Source organism: Saccostrea cucullata, unplaced genomic scaffold (assembly GCF_032062105.1).
Source record: "Saccostrea cucullata isolate Sc308-1 unplaced genomic scaffold, CSIRO_AGI_Scuc_v1 ctg16536, whole genome shotgun sequence".
Classification (NCBI taxonomy): domain Eukaryota; kingdom Metazoa; phylum Mollusca; class Bivalvia; order Ostreida; family Ostreidae; genus Saccostrea; species Saccostrea cuccullata.
Window position 1 is genome coordinate 1 of NW_026941335.1, and position 13,070 is coordinate 13,070.

The following is a 13,070-nucleotide window of genomic DNA, read 5'->3' on the forward strand; positions in this document are numbered from 1 at the left end:
GATAGCCTTGGTTAGAACAGTAGAAAAAATATTGCATTGTGAAGGTGCTTATATTAATCGTTTACTTACAATACATATATGTTCCTATGATAGTCAGGGGAAAAATTACATAAAAGGTAACACTTCTATCTAATCAATTTTACATGCAAAAAAAAGTTAATCCGTGTAATATCCGAGTATTTCTTTACTTCAAGAATCTACATGAGTATCCGAAATAGGTCGGATCCTGTTTGTAAAAAGGAATAAGTAAGAAGATAAGATCTCAAAAGTTATTAAATAATTTAGCAGATATTTAAATCAAACTGTCGAAAAGATTCTAGTGAATCAGGTGCTACAGTGTATTTTTAAGACAAAAATGACCCGGAAAATTATTAAACTAGCCATGTTTTAACGGTTCCTTTGACAAACTGACGACAGATCGGACATTTCCTCATGGCTGGAGCACAGTCTGGACAACAGCAGAGATGACCACAAGGTAACATGGCGATAGAAGCCTCGTTCTCAAGACAAATTTTACAAAGCCGGAGATCCTTTAATCTTTTGTTTTCTTCAATGAGTGACCTTGTATCTGAGTACAACAAGAAGAGAACAATAAAAATTTAAGTGCATTATATGAGTGTTCAAAGATTTAAATGAAGCGATGAGTAACGTATCTTTCACTTGGTGTTACCATTACATGATAACAATCAGTGGTTATTACCTTCAACTGACATGGACGCTAATGACTGGCTAACACTGTTCAGATCTCTCTGGCTATGAGTTTGAAAATCTACAAAGCATATCATTAATTATAATTTTTATATACTTTTCAAAATTCTTTGTCAATTTTACCATGTCTAGATTTGAACCGTAACGTTTTTATCCACCTACCACTCCCTCCATTCAGTTCTTTAGAGTTTATAGCTTTGAGAGTGCCTGATGTAGGTTGTTCTGATTTCCCAGTCTCGTTTGTTTTGTTTCCCAATCCTCCTGATGCTGATGGAGGGCTTGCGTTTTCTCCAGTTGTCTCTTCTTGAGCTAATACTATTTCTAGTAATTCTTCAGCCTTAATATCAATCGGTTCTGAAATTTGAAAATATACTGTAATTATCGATATAATGAGGATTGTAAGTAAAGAAGAACCTTACACGATTTTATCGCATTGGTAATTGTCTCTATATATTTATGTTCTCATTAAAAGGCATGATAGTTTATTTTTGTTTAGTGATATTTTTTGTATTCTTTAGCTTTTATATGAGTTTTCTCATACCACATTTTGTAGTCGACTTTAATTTTGTGTTTTATCTAATTTCACTTGCATGCAAAAGAGGTAAAAATATAAAAAGGGTCACACGTGTTCTTTCTATCAGTATTTGTCTATTTGTACCTTTCGTTTCTTTCAAGAGATCAAACGCTTTTTGGATTTCTGGAGATGAGTAGCCCATTTCAAGCAAACTTTGGAAACCTGGGTGTATCGTGATGGCTTGTACAGAATTCTGGGTTTGTCTGGATGTGTTTACGATAGCATTCCGTTGGTCGTCCTGATGACCATTCATTCCTCCAGATCCCTCCTTGAAATAATGAATAATAAGTTGTATCAAAAAATGCAATAATAAATTCACAACATCATAGACAAACCACGTAATTAAATATATATAGAGACTTACTTTTTCTTGTTGTTCTATTTGCACCAAGGCAACGAACTCGTCCCCTTTGTTCTGTCTTAGAAAAGCACACTTCGGAAACCATCTGGCGTGTTCTATCCAAGGATCGTCGCCAGGTTCCCAGTTCCGTAATCCTCCGCCACAGAAGAAACAGCGGGTGTAATCCCCGTATCCTGAATAGAGAAATCCTGCTATGGCTAAGTCTCTAGGAGTCTGTGTAATACTGGAAGGCCAGTCTGCAAAGGAACTAATTCTAACCGCTAACACTGCGTACGATGGATACTTTGGACGGTCGAAGTTAATACCTAGGGGATCTAGGTTTCGAATGAATGCATTAATCTTTTCCTGTTGAGCTCTAGCTTTTGTGAGCTGATCACTTGGTGGTCTATTGGGAGAATGGCTTTGTTGACAATCTCTTACGTTTCTAGATATACCTTCATTATTGACTGAAACTTGGGATCCATTATTTGGTCCATCAGGAAGCGGTTCAATTATTCCTTGCTGATCTTCATTTTGGGACACACAATTCTCGTCGATACCGTTGGCTCCATTTCCTCCAATTTGAATATTACTTGCACAATCTGAGTTAAAAATCGGACAATTTGGAGAAGCCTCTCTATGAATAGTTTCAACATCATCGTCTTCTTTCCAATCATGTTTTCTAAATCCACAAGCAAAACATATAACGGTGTCTTCCCTCCTTGAATAATAAAATCCATGACGAGCGAGTTTCACCGTTGACACTGAGCTGGAAGATGGAAAATTGTGAAATGAACCCAATCTTACGAGTTCTAAATTCAATGAATGGCTGTAGTTTTCTTGTTCATTGCTTCCCTGATTTTGATTTATTTCTCTTTCTACAAATTCATCGAGATTTCTAGAATTCCCATAGACTGGGAAAAGCTGAATAAATTCATTTCTTTTTTGAGGTAATCCAAACAGAATAAACTTAATGTCTTCCTTAAAATCCACATACCTGTCCTTTTTGTCAAAACCTAACTGTATTTTATTCTGATAATGCCTTGAACAATACTGATGATCAAATTTCCTTAAGTTTTCTTTGATTTTGTCTATTATGTTGGAATATTTCATTATTAGTGGACTAGCCCTGATATATGTTTTATAAATTTCATGAATGGTTCTGCTACTCTTCCCAGAATGATAAATAGGTAAATGCCTTCCTGGAAAATATCTTTGAATACCACATTTCTCAAAATGTAACTCTGAATGTTTTTCTTGAGTTTCTTGATTTTTCTCTTTTCTAGCACATTTATCAAATTTTGAAGACCAACGCACTTTGAATTTCTTTCTCTGATCCTTTCCAAACATTCCTTTGCTTTCCTTGTGAAAAGTTGTAGGTGGAACTCTTTTGAAGTTGCTTTCAATTTTACTAATAATCGCCTCTATGCTTTGTACACGTTTCAAAATAGGCAATCTATGGTATTTATATGATTGATGTGTTGCATCTTTTCCTCTTCTTGATTTTATTTTCTTGCCAGCAAAAATCCGTTCTCTTTTTGATTTATATGATATTTTTCTACCTCTGCAATGCACTATGCGAAGATAAGTTCTTTCAGAATCATTTTCATTGCCCTGATCTTTAACATTAACATGATTAATTCTGGATGAAATATCTTTCTGACATTTTTTGTAAGAACATATGTCGTCAGTGATTGGGTTACACTGACCATCAGGGTTTGTACTGATGTCATCATCTGACCCCGATTCGACCTTCAGTCGATGCCTTCTTCCTGACCTTGACCCTATCTCTTCCTCGTAACTCATCTATTTCTACGTGATTTCGCCTTTCTTTGATCTTGTAGATTGTTGTCTGAATTAAAAACATCATTTTCATAAATTATCAATTGCAAGAACAAATTAAAAGTCAAGATAAGCTAAAAGTAGAATATATTACCCTGTAATTTATTCTTAGGAGGCCACAAAAGAATGACATGGTTTTCTCTTTAAAACGTAATCATATTATCTCTGCAAGGAATTTTCATATTCATCTACAAAAGAAAAAAAGTAAATATATATAATATGTTTCTAAAATATTTAACCCGACATATACTTTGTTATGGACCCTTTTAATCGAATTTTGAATTGATTTAGGGTAAGAAGTTTTTAAATATTGATTGTATTTTATTTAACTTTCCATGCAACAACATTCAACTCACATAAAGACGTCACTATCTACTGATGAGGGGCTTCCATTTTTTACCTTAACTCGGTACCTACGGCCATTAAGCAGCGGGAGATATATACGTATTATGCCAAAGTCTACCGTTAGGAGGATTTAGATATATATAAACAAGATTTGTTTGTGAAACACGATGCGCCCGACGGCAACAAAGTTTGGGAAAAGCAATTTTAAGTATTAAGGTCCCAGTCATGGTCACAAGATCATTGACCTTGGTGTCATTTAAAAGAATCTGATTAGTGGAGTACATGGAGTATGCATACCAAATATGAAGTCTATATCTTCCATGGTTCAAAAGTTATGGCGAAGATTAAAGTTTGCAGAAAAAACTATATTTAGCATATAGGCCACCATTAAGGTCATAAGCTAAGGTCATTGACCTTGGTGTCATTTGAAAGAGCTTAATTAGTGTATGCATACCAAATATGAAGTCTCTATCTTTCATGCTTCAAATTTTATCGTAAATGTTAAAGTTCGAGACAAACAAACAAACAGACGGACAATACAAAACAATATGCGCCCTGGATCTATCGATTTGGGCACATAAAAATATAATTTGTGCATTAAGTCAATTATTGAATATGCTCCGTACGATGAAATTTGAAGAAAAACAAAGAGTGCAGTAATCGAACCCTAAATCAAAGTCCTTTAAAACAATCTTAGGTGATATTTTAAAAATATTATTGAGTCATTAAAATGTTAGTAAGAAAATACTTTATAATAAATATTAAGTTTCTAGTTATTTAAACCATAACTATGGACTTGTATTGTTTAAATTATTGTTACCATTTTATTTCTTTGACTAATTGAATCATTTTAAATTAGCCTATGTTTCTGTATTTCATTACTTTACTATTTAAGCTCTTTCATTTTCACATTTTTCAGATTGTTTTAAAGAGGTCACTGCATTGATACCAGTTAAGAGAATTCCATTACACAAATATTGTTAACGGAATCCCTTCCCCGTTTCTATTTCAAGTTATTTATTTTGTAATCTTGATGCACTCTCGAATCCATTATAAAACATATTGATTAAAAACATTAAATATAATTGAAATATGTACAATAAAATTTACACTGGAGAGTACTAATTTCAAAATAAGGTACGTTAGTTATAAATGTTTTATTGAGTCTAAAATCATTACCTATTATATCAATTTAGTCTAGTATTTAAGGTTAGCCTTACCTACTTTCCAGCATACACTCCACAGTTAAAGTAAAGAATATCACAGAGAGCATACGTGGCAAAAGCATTTTACAGATGACGTGTCCATGAATTATTAATATCTTATTAGTTCAGTTAAGTAGCTTTTAAAAGCATATGAGGGTTGTCCCGTAAAATCGTGGACAAGTTGTCTAGTTTGAAAAATAATCATCACTGCGTTCTGAAATTTTCACCACTTTTTAGTAGATAAATTATAAATATACACAACAAATTTCAAATAGATATATGCATAGGTAAACAAATTGTGATATTTTATGTTATGTACTGTATCGCCCTACGGCGCACGGATGATAACGTCAAAGTGTCTAAAACAGCGTCACGTTTCATCTTTGCTTAACTTCAAGTTGGATAAACCCCACTTAAATTTATAAATTTTATTGATTTACATATGTGAGTATCTATAACCAGTTAAGAAACCAATGTGGCACACTCATGCGATCTTCTAAATATTTATTAGCAAGTTACAGACAGTATTCTCACCATTATTCAACTAAAAGAGAATCTCACATCGACGGTCGACAGTGACAGCGTCCTTTGCTATTACAAATGGCAGTCTGTCAATATGTTTTGTAATATCTGGGGACTCGACCACGAAGACTTCACTAAGAAAACTTTCATTTCATTTATATACTAAAGATCTGGTGATATTTTTCATATTTTCTTTCTTCTGTATTCATTTAAAGTCTCTTAAGGCGTCATTACAACATCCTTATCTATCTGAACTGCTCTCCGGTGCGCCGTAACGTCATAAAAAGTCGCCATTTTTCGTGTATTGTGTTTATTACTTTCCCATTTCAAATGCTCGGGAAACTGCAAAAAATTAACCAAATGCCTTGAATTTTTTAAAAAGACGACACAATTGATTAAGGAATGGAATTAGGATAATTTTCATCCTAATCTTATGTATTGAAAACTTTTATTACGAATTAATTCTTATGTCTTCTCTAATATAACCTTGCTATTTTTACCGTGCGCCGTAGGACCGTACCTTGTGCACATTCAAGCAGAATAAATCTTTATTTTTGAATATTTATTATCAAAAACATTATGATTCACTTAAATATGATGAATGAACATTTACTGAAAATTTCAGCTTAGTGCGCCCATTACTTTTCGAGAAAAACGCTTTGTCCACGATTTTATGGCACAACCCTCGTATGTTCTATCTTGCCTGAATGAAGAGATGCTGTCGGCTTTTCATTGTTAATACTCTATTCATTCTCTTACACGTTTACAATGAGATCATATAACTCAAACAAAATATTCACATCTTATCATCAAAAGAGCAATTTCCGCTTTATATTCTTTGATTCATCAAATTTAAATAGAAAAGATCGAAAGGGCAGACCTCTTATGTTTTGCAATATAATACAGTTTTACAAACAATATTGGAAGTTTAAATATGAAAAAATTACTTAATTTTTATATCAATATAGCGTATCTTGTATTACATTTTTGAAAGTACGTTAAACAGGCATTAATGATTATCCACCTATACATTGATTCTAGTCAATAAATGTGCAACCTATTTAAAAACGTTTCAAATAAAGAACAAAAAGGCACTACTGAGAGTTTTCAAAAATACACTGTATAGATTATCTAGCATGACAATATCTTTGAGATGTATATTTAATTGTGACCTTGGATCGCACTAAATTAACGAATTTATACTTACTTGATCATTTCTAAACGTCAAATGATTACATTTACTTCGGATTCCTTATACTGTAACTATGAATATATAATTTGATTTTTATTTAAGGTCTTTTATTTCAAACAAAACTTTTTTTCAAGAAGTCCTGTTCCTAGAAGGGTTGTTTCTTGGAACCCAGATATGCGGATAAAATGAATTATTGATTTGTTTATGATAGCTTATTGTTCAGACAGAAAGACTCTTAGTATAATTATGTATAAGTTCAAAGGAAACAGGACGTACATTCTTATGGAATTTTCACAGAATTTCATATAGGTATATCTCATTATGGGCACAAACAAATATGTACTTTTGTTAAATTATTGAGGATTGCGGATTTAGTTTATCACCTATTTTGGGTATCGGGCCTTACTGTTTCTAAACATTATGCTACAAAATCTTTATGATTATTATCTTTCTTTTTTAAAAAAAAGTCAAAAATGTTGCATGAGTAAATGAAATCAAAGCTGATTTGCTCTTGATACTCAAAAGGCTTCTGTGATTGGTCATTATTAATATGTAATGGGTAAATGTAATATTAAATCATCAAAAATGGAAAACTTTTTGTAGTATTCTAATCCTCATCTTTCTTTTATGCTTGCATACTTTGTAGAACAACAGCTGGCTTCCAACTTAGACTTACTCTGACTTTATATGATTTTAAAAAAAGAGTTAAGTGATCCTTCAAAGGACGGAAATGTGTTTTTAAAGATAAAAAAAATATCAAAAAACAAAAATCATTTATTTTAATCAGGAAGTACTGTTTAAAAGCCTTTAGAAGTAGCCGAGTGCATTGTCATCTTACGGTTCATTTTTATAATTTAAAAGGAAGAGAAAATGTAAAGAAATATAAGCTGCAACTTCTACTTAAAAATTTCTTTTGCTGAATTGGCATTAACTATTTCAAGGACGGGACGGAGGAAAAGAATATCTATGAATTTATGTTCATATTTATAATAGAGGAAGTGTTTACAAGTTCGCTCTTAATATTACCATGCAAAATTACATTATTGTCGCCCTGTACAACATTGCTATTTTTAAACAGATAATTTGACTTAATTTTTAATTAATCAAAAACAGATTTTATATGAGGATAATTTCATAAGTGTTCACATTTAAATATATATTAGCAAGTTATTTATATCATGGTAGTTGATATGTTCAGTCAGTCAGATGTTTTTAAAATGAAAAGAGATTTATTGGCCTTACAGGTCACCTGAGCATCATTCAGTAGCTTTGCAACAATTAAATTTGGTTCATATTTAAAACCAGAGGCCATGGCATTCTTAAATTTGAGAAAGGTGCCATTGTTCAACTTAACTATATGCTTAGCATGTTAAGTTTGGTTACTTAATACCCATTGGCAGGGTAGGGGAACAAAAAATACATTTCAGGTTCCAGTGCTACCACTGTATGAAACCACTTAAACAATAAAATTCTTTCTTTGTTTTTAGTCTGAAAATTAATATTTCAATTGTTGCAGCAAAAAATACATAGCCAACGTGAGTATAAATATTTTTTTTTAATTTACATCCTACAAATTGATACATCCTACAAATTGAATGAATTTTTTGAAGCCAATCTTTTTTTTTTTTTTTTTTTTAAACAAAAAAAAATCATCAATCACCTGTTAAAGTTATCCTATAGGATTTTGCTTATTTATTTATTTTTTTCAAAAAGAAATTCAAACTGAATGAGAATTAATCAAAATGCTCTGCAAGAGGGCTCAGAAGAAATACAATCCTCGAAACCAAAAAAAAATACACACACTCCTTTTTTAGAAACCTGGGAATGCTACGGTGTGAGAGAAAAAAGATTAATTCATTTCTTTTAGAAATTCTCGAAAATGTTTTCATTAATCCTGTAGCTGAATATTAGATAATAAATAATGAAACTTACTCAGTCTGCACCCAAATAAATCGTTTAACGGTAGTTGAAAATTTATTTATTGCTTTAGGAAATGTTTCTTTATTTATATATACACTATTCAGGATATAAAAATACGCTCTAAATACCCTTTGATTTTTCGTTCCTCTATTTCTAATTTTATTTGGATAAACTCCAAAATACGACGTTCCTAAAACGGTTACACAAGACGATATCTTTTATACTATTATTGTGACCAATTGTATATTGTATATCAGCTATGCAACTCCGGAAACGTCATGAATATGTACGTTGAAGATAAATTTCATTATCACATTATTAAGCAAATAAAGGTAAATCACCAGGTGTTTCCTTTTTTGATAAGTGCGGTATAAGTACAGAGATAGACAATGCGATAAAAACTTGTGACACAGTTATCTACTTCCTTAATCTGTCTTTATTGTTATTTGTATTTTTTGGTATGTTTTTGAAAGGACAGCACTTAAAAATTGACAATAAAAAACAATTTTCTTCTGAGTTACAAGTTAATAGAAAAGATATATCTTCAAATATATGTAACTTCAACAGTTTTAAAAAATTATCCGAAGTATTAAAGCTGAATTTTATACAGACAGTGAAGTTATATTAATCTGACAATTAGACGCCGCGCATAGTATTGGGGTTCGAAATGGCGTAACATGTAACACTGTAAACGATGGACGTTAGTATTTTTGGTCATTTTATAGTTTTTGCTACATGGATTTTTCTGGCAATTTGCATCAAGCTTCTATAACTTCCTGTGATGATGTCACACAAAATTCATTTATTAATTTCAAATATACTGACTGATTCCGACTGTTCGAAATATTGGAAGCATTCGGTAATATGCCGTAATATGGACGAGTAAGAAAAATGGATGGAATGTTTTGCAAACATATTTTCCTATATAACAGGTTCTTTTCGTAAAACTGAGTTGATAAATGAAATGTGCAAATCAAGAGGTAGTCAAAAGTTTCTTTTAAAAATTATTAGTAAATAGTAGGAGAGATTAATAAAGCGATTTTGATGTCTAGTCGGTTTTGTTACAACGACACAAATATACGTATGACGGTATTTAACCGGGCGTATAGCACCAATATGAGCTGTATTCTCTATTTACTGGAAAAACTTGTAACAAATAAAATCTTATTTTCAAAATGTGCAAATAAACATATTTTGTTTTGAAAGAAAAACTAAAAATAAGACATTTTTAAGAAAACAGGAGCAAAAAATGGATGTTTAGTCTAATTTGTTTCGCCTTAAATTTTTGACGTTTTTACGCTTAAACGACGTATACAATAACGTCGGAAAAGTATATTTTGACGTTACAAAATCAGCCCAATTCTGTGCGCGACGTCATATAGAGAAACACATTGGTGATACGTTTGAAATATGTGTAAAACCAGAGGCCATGGCATTCTTAAATTTGAGAAAGGTGCCATTGTTCAACTTAACTATATGCTTAGCATGTTAAGTTTGGCTACTTAATACCCATTGGCAGGGTAGGGGAACAAAAAATACATTTCAAGTTCCAGTGCTACCACTGTATGAAACCACTTAAACAATAAAATTCTTTCTTTGTTTTTAGTCTGAAAATTAATATTTCAATTGTTGCAGCAAAAAATACATAGCCAACGTGAGTATAAATATTTTTTTTTAATTTACATCCTACAAATTGATACATCCTACAAATTGAATGAATTTTTTGAAGCCAATTTTTTTTTTTTTTTTTTTTTAAACAAAAAAAAAAAAAAAATCATCAATCACCTGTTAAAGTTATCCTATAGGATTTTGCTTATTTATTTATTTTTTTCAAAAAGAAATTCAAACTGAATGAGAATTAATCAAAATGCTCTGCAAGAGGGCTCAGAAGAAATACAATCCTCGAAACCAAAAAAAAATACACACACTCCTTTTTTAGAAACCTGGGAATGCTACGGTGTGAGAGAAAAAGATTAATTCATTTCTTTTAGAAATTCTCGAAAATGTTTTCATTAATCCTGTAGCTGAATATTAGATAATAAATAATGAAACTTACTCAGTCTGCACCCAAATAAATCGTTTAACGGTAGTTGAAAATTTATTTATTGCTTTAGGAAATGTTTCTTTATTTATATATACACTATTCAGGATATAAAAATACGCTCTAAATACCCTTTGATTTTTCGTTCCTCTATTTCTAATTTTATTTGGATAAACTCCAAAATACGACGTTCCTAAAACGGTTACACAAGACGATATCTTTTATACTATTATTGTGACCAATTGTATATTGTATATCAGCTATGCAACTCCGGAAACGTCATGAATATGTACGTTGAAGATAAATTTCATTATCACATTATTAAGCAAATAAAGGTAAATCACCAGGTGTTTCCTTTTTTGATAAGTGCGGTATAAGTACAGAGATAGACAATGCGATAAAAACTTGTGACACAGTTATCTACTTTCTTAATCTGTCTTTGTTGTTGTTATTTGCGTTTTTTGGTATGTTTTTGAAAGGACAGCACTTAAAAATTGACAATAAAAAACAATTTTCTTCTGAGTTACAAGTTAATAGAAAAGATATATCTTCAAATATATATAACTTCAACAGTTTTAAAAAATTATCAGAAGTATTAAAGCTGAATTTTATACAGACAGTGAAGTTATATTAATCTGACAATTAGACGCCGCGCATAGTATTGTGGTTCGAAATGGCGTAACATGTAACACTGTAAACGATGGACGTTAGTATTTTTGGTCATTTTATAGTTTTTGCTACATGGATTTTTCTGACAATTTGTATCAAGCTTCTATAACTTCCTGTGATGATGTCACACAAAATTCATATATTAATTTCAAATATACTGACCGATTCCGACTGTTCGAAATATTGGAAGCATTCGGTAATATGCCGTTATATGGACGAGTAAGAAAAATGGATGGAATGTTTGGCAAACATATTTTCCTATATAACAGGTTCTTTTCGTAAAACTGAGTTGATAAATGAAATGTGCAAATCAAGAGGTAGTCAAAAGTTTCTTTTAAAAATTATTAGCAAATAGTAGGAGAGATTAATAAAGCGATTTTGATGTCTAGTCGGTTTTGTTACAACGACACAAATATACGTATGACGGTATTTAACCGGGCGTATAGCACCAATATGAGCTGTATTCTCTATTTATTGGAAAAACTTGTAACAGATAAAATCTTATTTTCAAAATGTGCAAATAAATAAAATTTTGTTTTGAAAGAAAAACTAAAAATAAGACTTTTTTAAGAAAACAGGAGCAAAAAATGGATGTTTAGTCTAATTTGTTTCGCCTTAAATTTTTGACGTTTTTACGCTTAAACGACGTATGTTACAACGCACTTTGAAAAATTACGCACTTTGAAAAAATTTTTCAAAGTGCGTAATTTTTTCAAAGTGCGTTGCCACAGATGTATACAATAACGTCAGAAAAGTATATTTTGACGTTACAAAATCAGCCCAATTCTGTGCGCGACGTCATATAGAGAAACACATGGGTGATACGTTTGAAATATGTGTGCAAAGCATCCTCTGACCATTGTATCCTGGGCGTGTAATGTGAAATCGATTAATCCTTTTGACTAATTCGGTTTATGGCAGCAGATACATAATACGCAATGTTTTTTCTATAACTAAATTTTAATATTCATAAATGGGATATTGTGAAAATAAGGAATTTCTTGATGCGTCAATTCAAGATGCAACATCTTAACATCTCATAACATGCTTAAAAAATATAATTTCAAATACGTTTATATATTTTAAGAGTAATATGATCCTTCTGGGTGATTTTCTTTCTTTTTACTGTTTCTCAAAGAAAAGAAATCACTTATAATTTTCCTAATAATCTTCTATAAGCTAGATTGAACCTCTACTATACTCTACTTAATATAAAAGATTGCTATATTCGCCTGTTAATGTAGAGTGAAGCTTTGTCACTGTAATTGAAAAGTTAAGATGATACACAAGTTAAGATGATACATATCAATGTGAATTAATTAATTACATATGTACACAGTACTTACTGAAAATTGATATATGTTAAATCCTTTTGCAGCTATTTACGTGTATATAATGATGCATAAAGACAAGGTCTCTTGGAAGTAGCAGGTTAGTTCGAGTTGTCGGAATTATAAAAAAGAAAACCCACTCTTTATGAAAGGAATATTCATAGCTGTTGAAATCCAAATGTCCCTCTTTCATTTAGACAGTATTATAAATGCTTCAGTTATATGGTTGCCGCACTTTTTATGCCCTATGGGTGCTTTTCAACTTTCATTTTCGTTTTGTTGAATTCATCGGATAATCACTCTATTTTCCGAAAATTAATTCAAAAATTTTAAAGATTAATTAAGCCTTATAAAGAGTTTTATTTTCGAAGAATGAAATTA

The 13,070-nt window shown here is 31.2% G+C and overlaps 1 protein-coding gene across 5 annotated transcripts; it reads right to left on the reverse strand.

The window, feature by feature from the left end:
• Positions 1-49: 49 nt before the first annotated feature.
• LOC134257649 (baculoviral IAP repeat-containing protein 2-like) lies at positions 50-12,941 on the reverse strand. Of its 5 annotated transcripts, none has more exons than XM_062740245.1 (7): positions 12,745-12,941; positions 3,559-3,652; positions 1,647-3,474; positions 1,367-1,550; positions 871-1,062; positions 701-769; positions 50-568 (listed from the first exon to the last, which is right to left on the reverse strand). In XM_062740245.1, exons 3-7 carry the CDS (start codon positions 3,426-3,428, stop codon positions 372-374), a joined length of 2,424 nt encoding a protein of 807 aa, XP_062596229.1. In that variant the 5' UTR covers positions 3,429-3,474; positions 3,559-3,652; positions 12,745-12,941; the 3' UTR covers positions 50-371. The 5 variants fall into 5 exon arrangements, with proteins under 5 accessions (XP_062596229.1, XP_062596228.1, XP_062596230.1 ...); XM_062740244.1 differs by having other exon boundaries at positions 12,705-12,941; XM_062740246.1 differs by having other exon boundaries at positions 12,830-12,933.
• Positions 12,942-13,070: the final 129 nt, after the last annotated feature.

Coding starts and splice junctions, on each gene's coding strand:
- LOC134257649 (XM_062740245.1), bottom strand. CDS start 3,428: ATGAGTTACGAGGAAGAGATAGGGTCAAGGTCAGGAAGAAGGCATCGA. Junction 1,551..1,646: donor AAATAGAACAACAAGAAAAA/GTAAGTCTCTAT, acceptor CATTATTTCAAG/GAGGGATCTGGAGGAATGAA. Junction 569..700: donor AGCGTCCATGTCAGTTGAAG/GTAATAACCACT, acceptor TGTTGTACTCAG/ATACAAGGTCACTCATTGAA.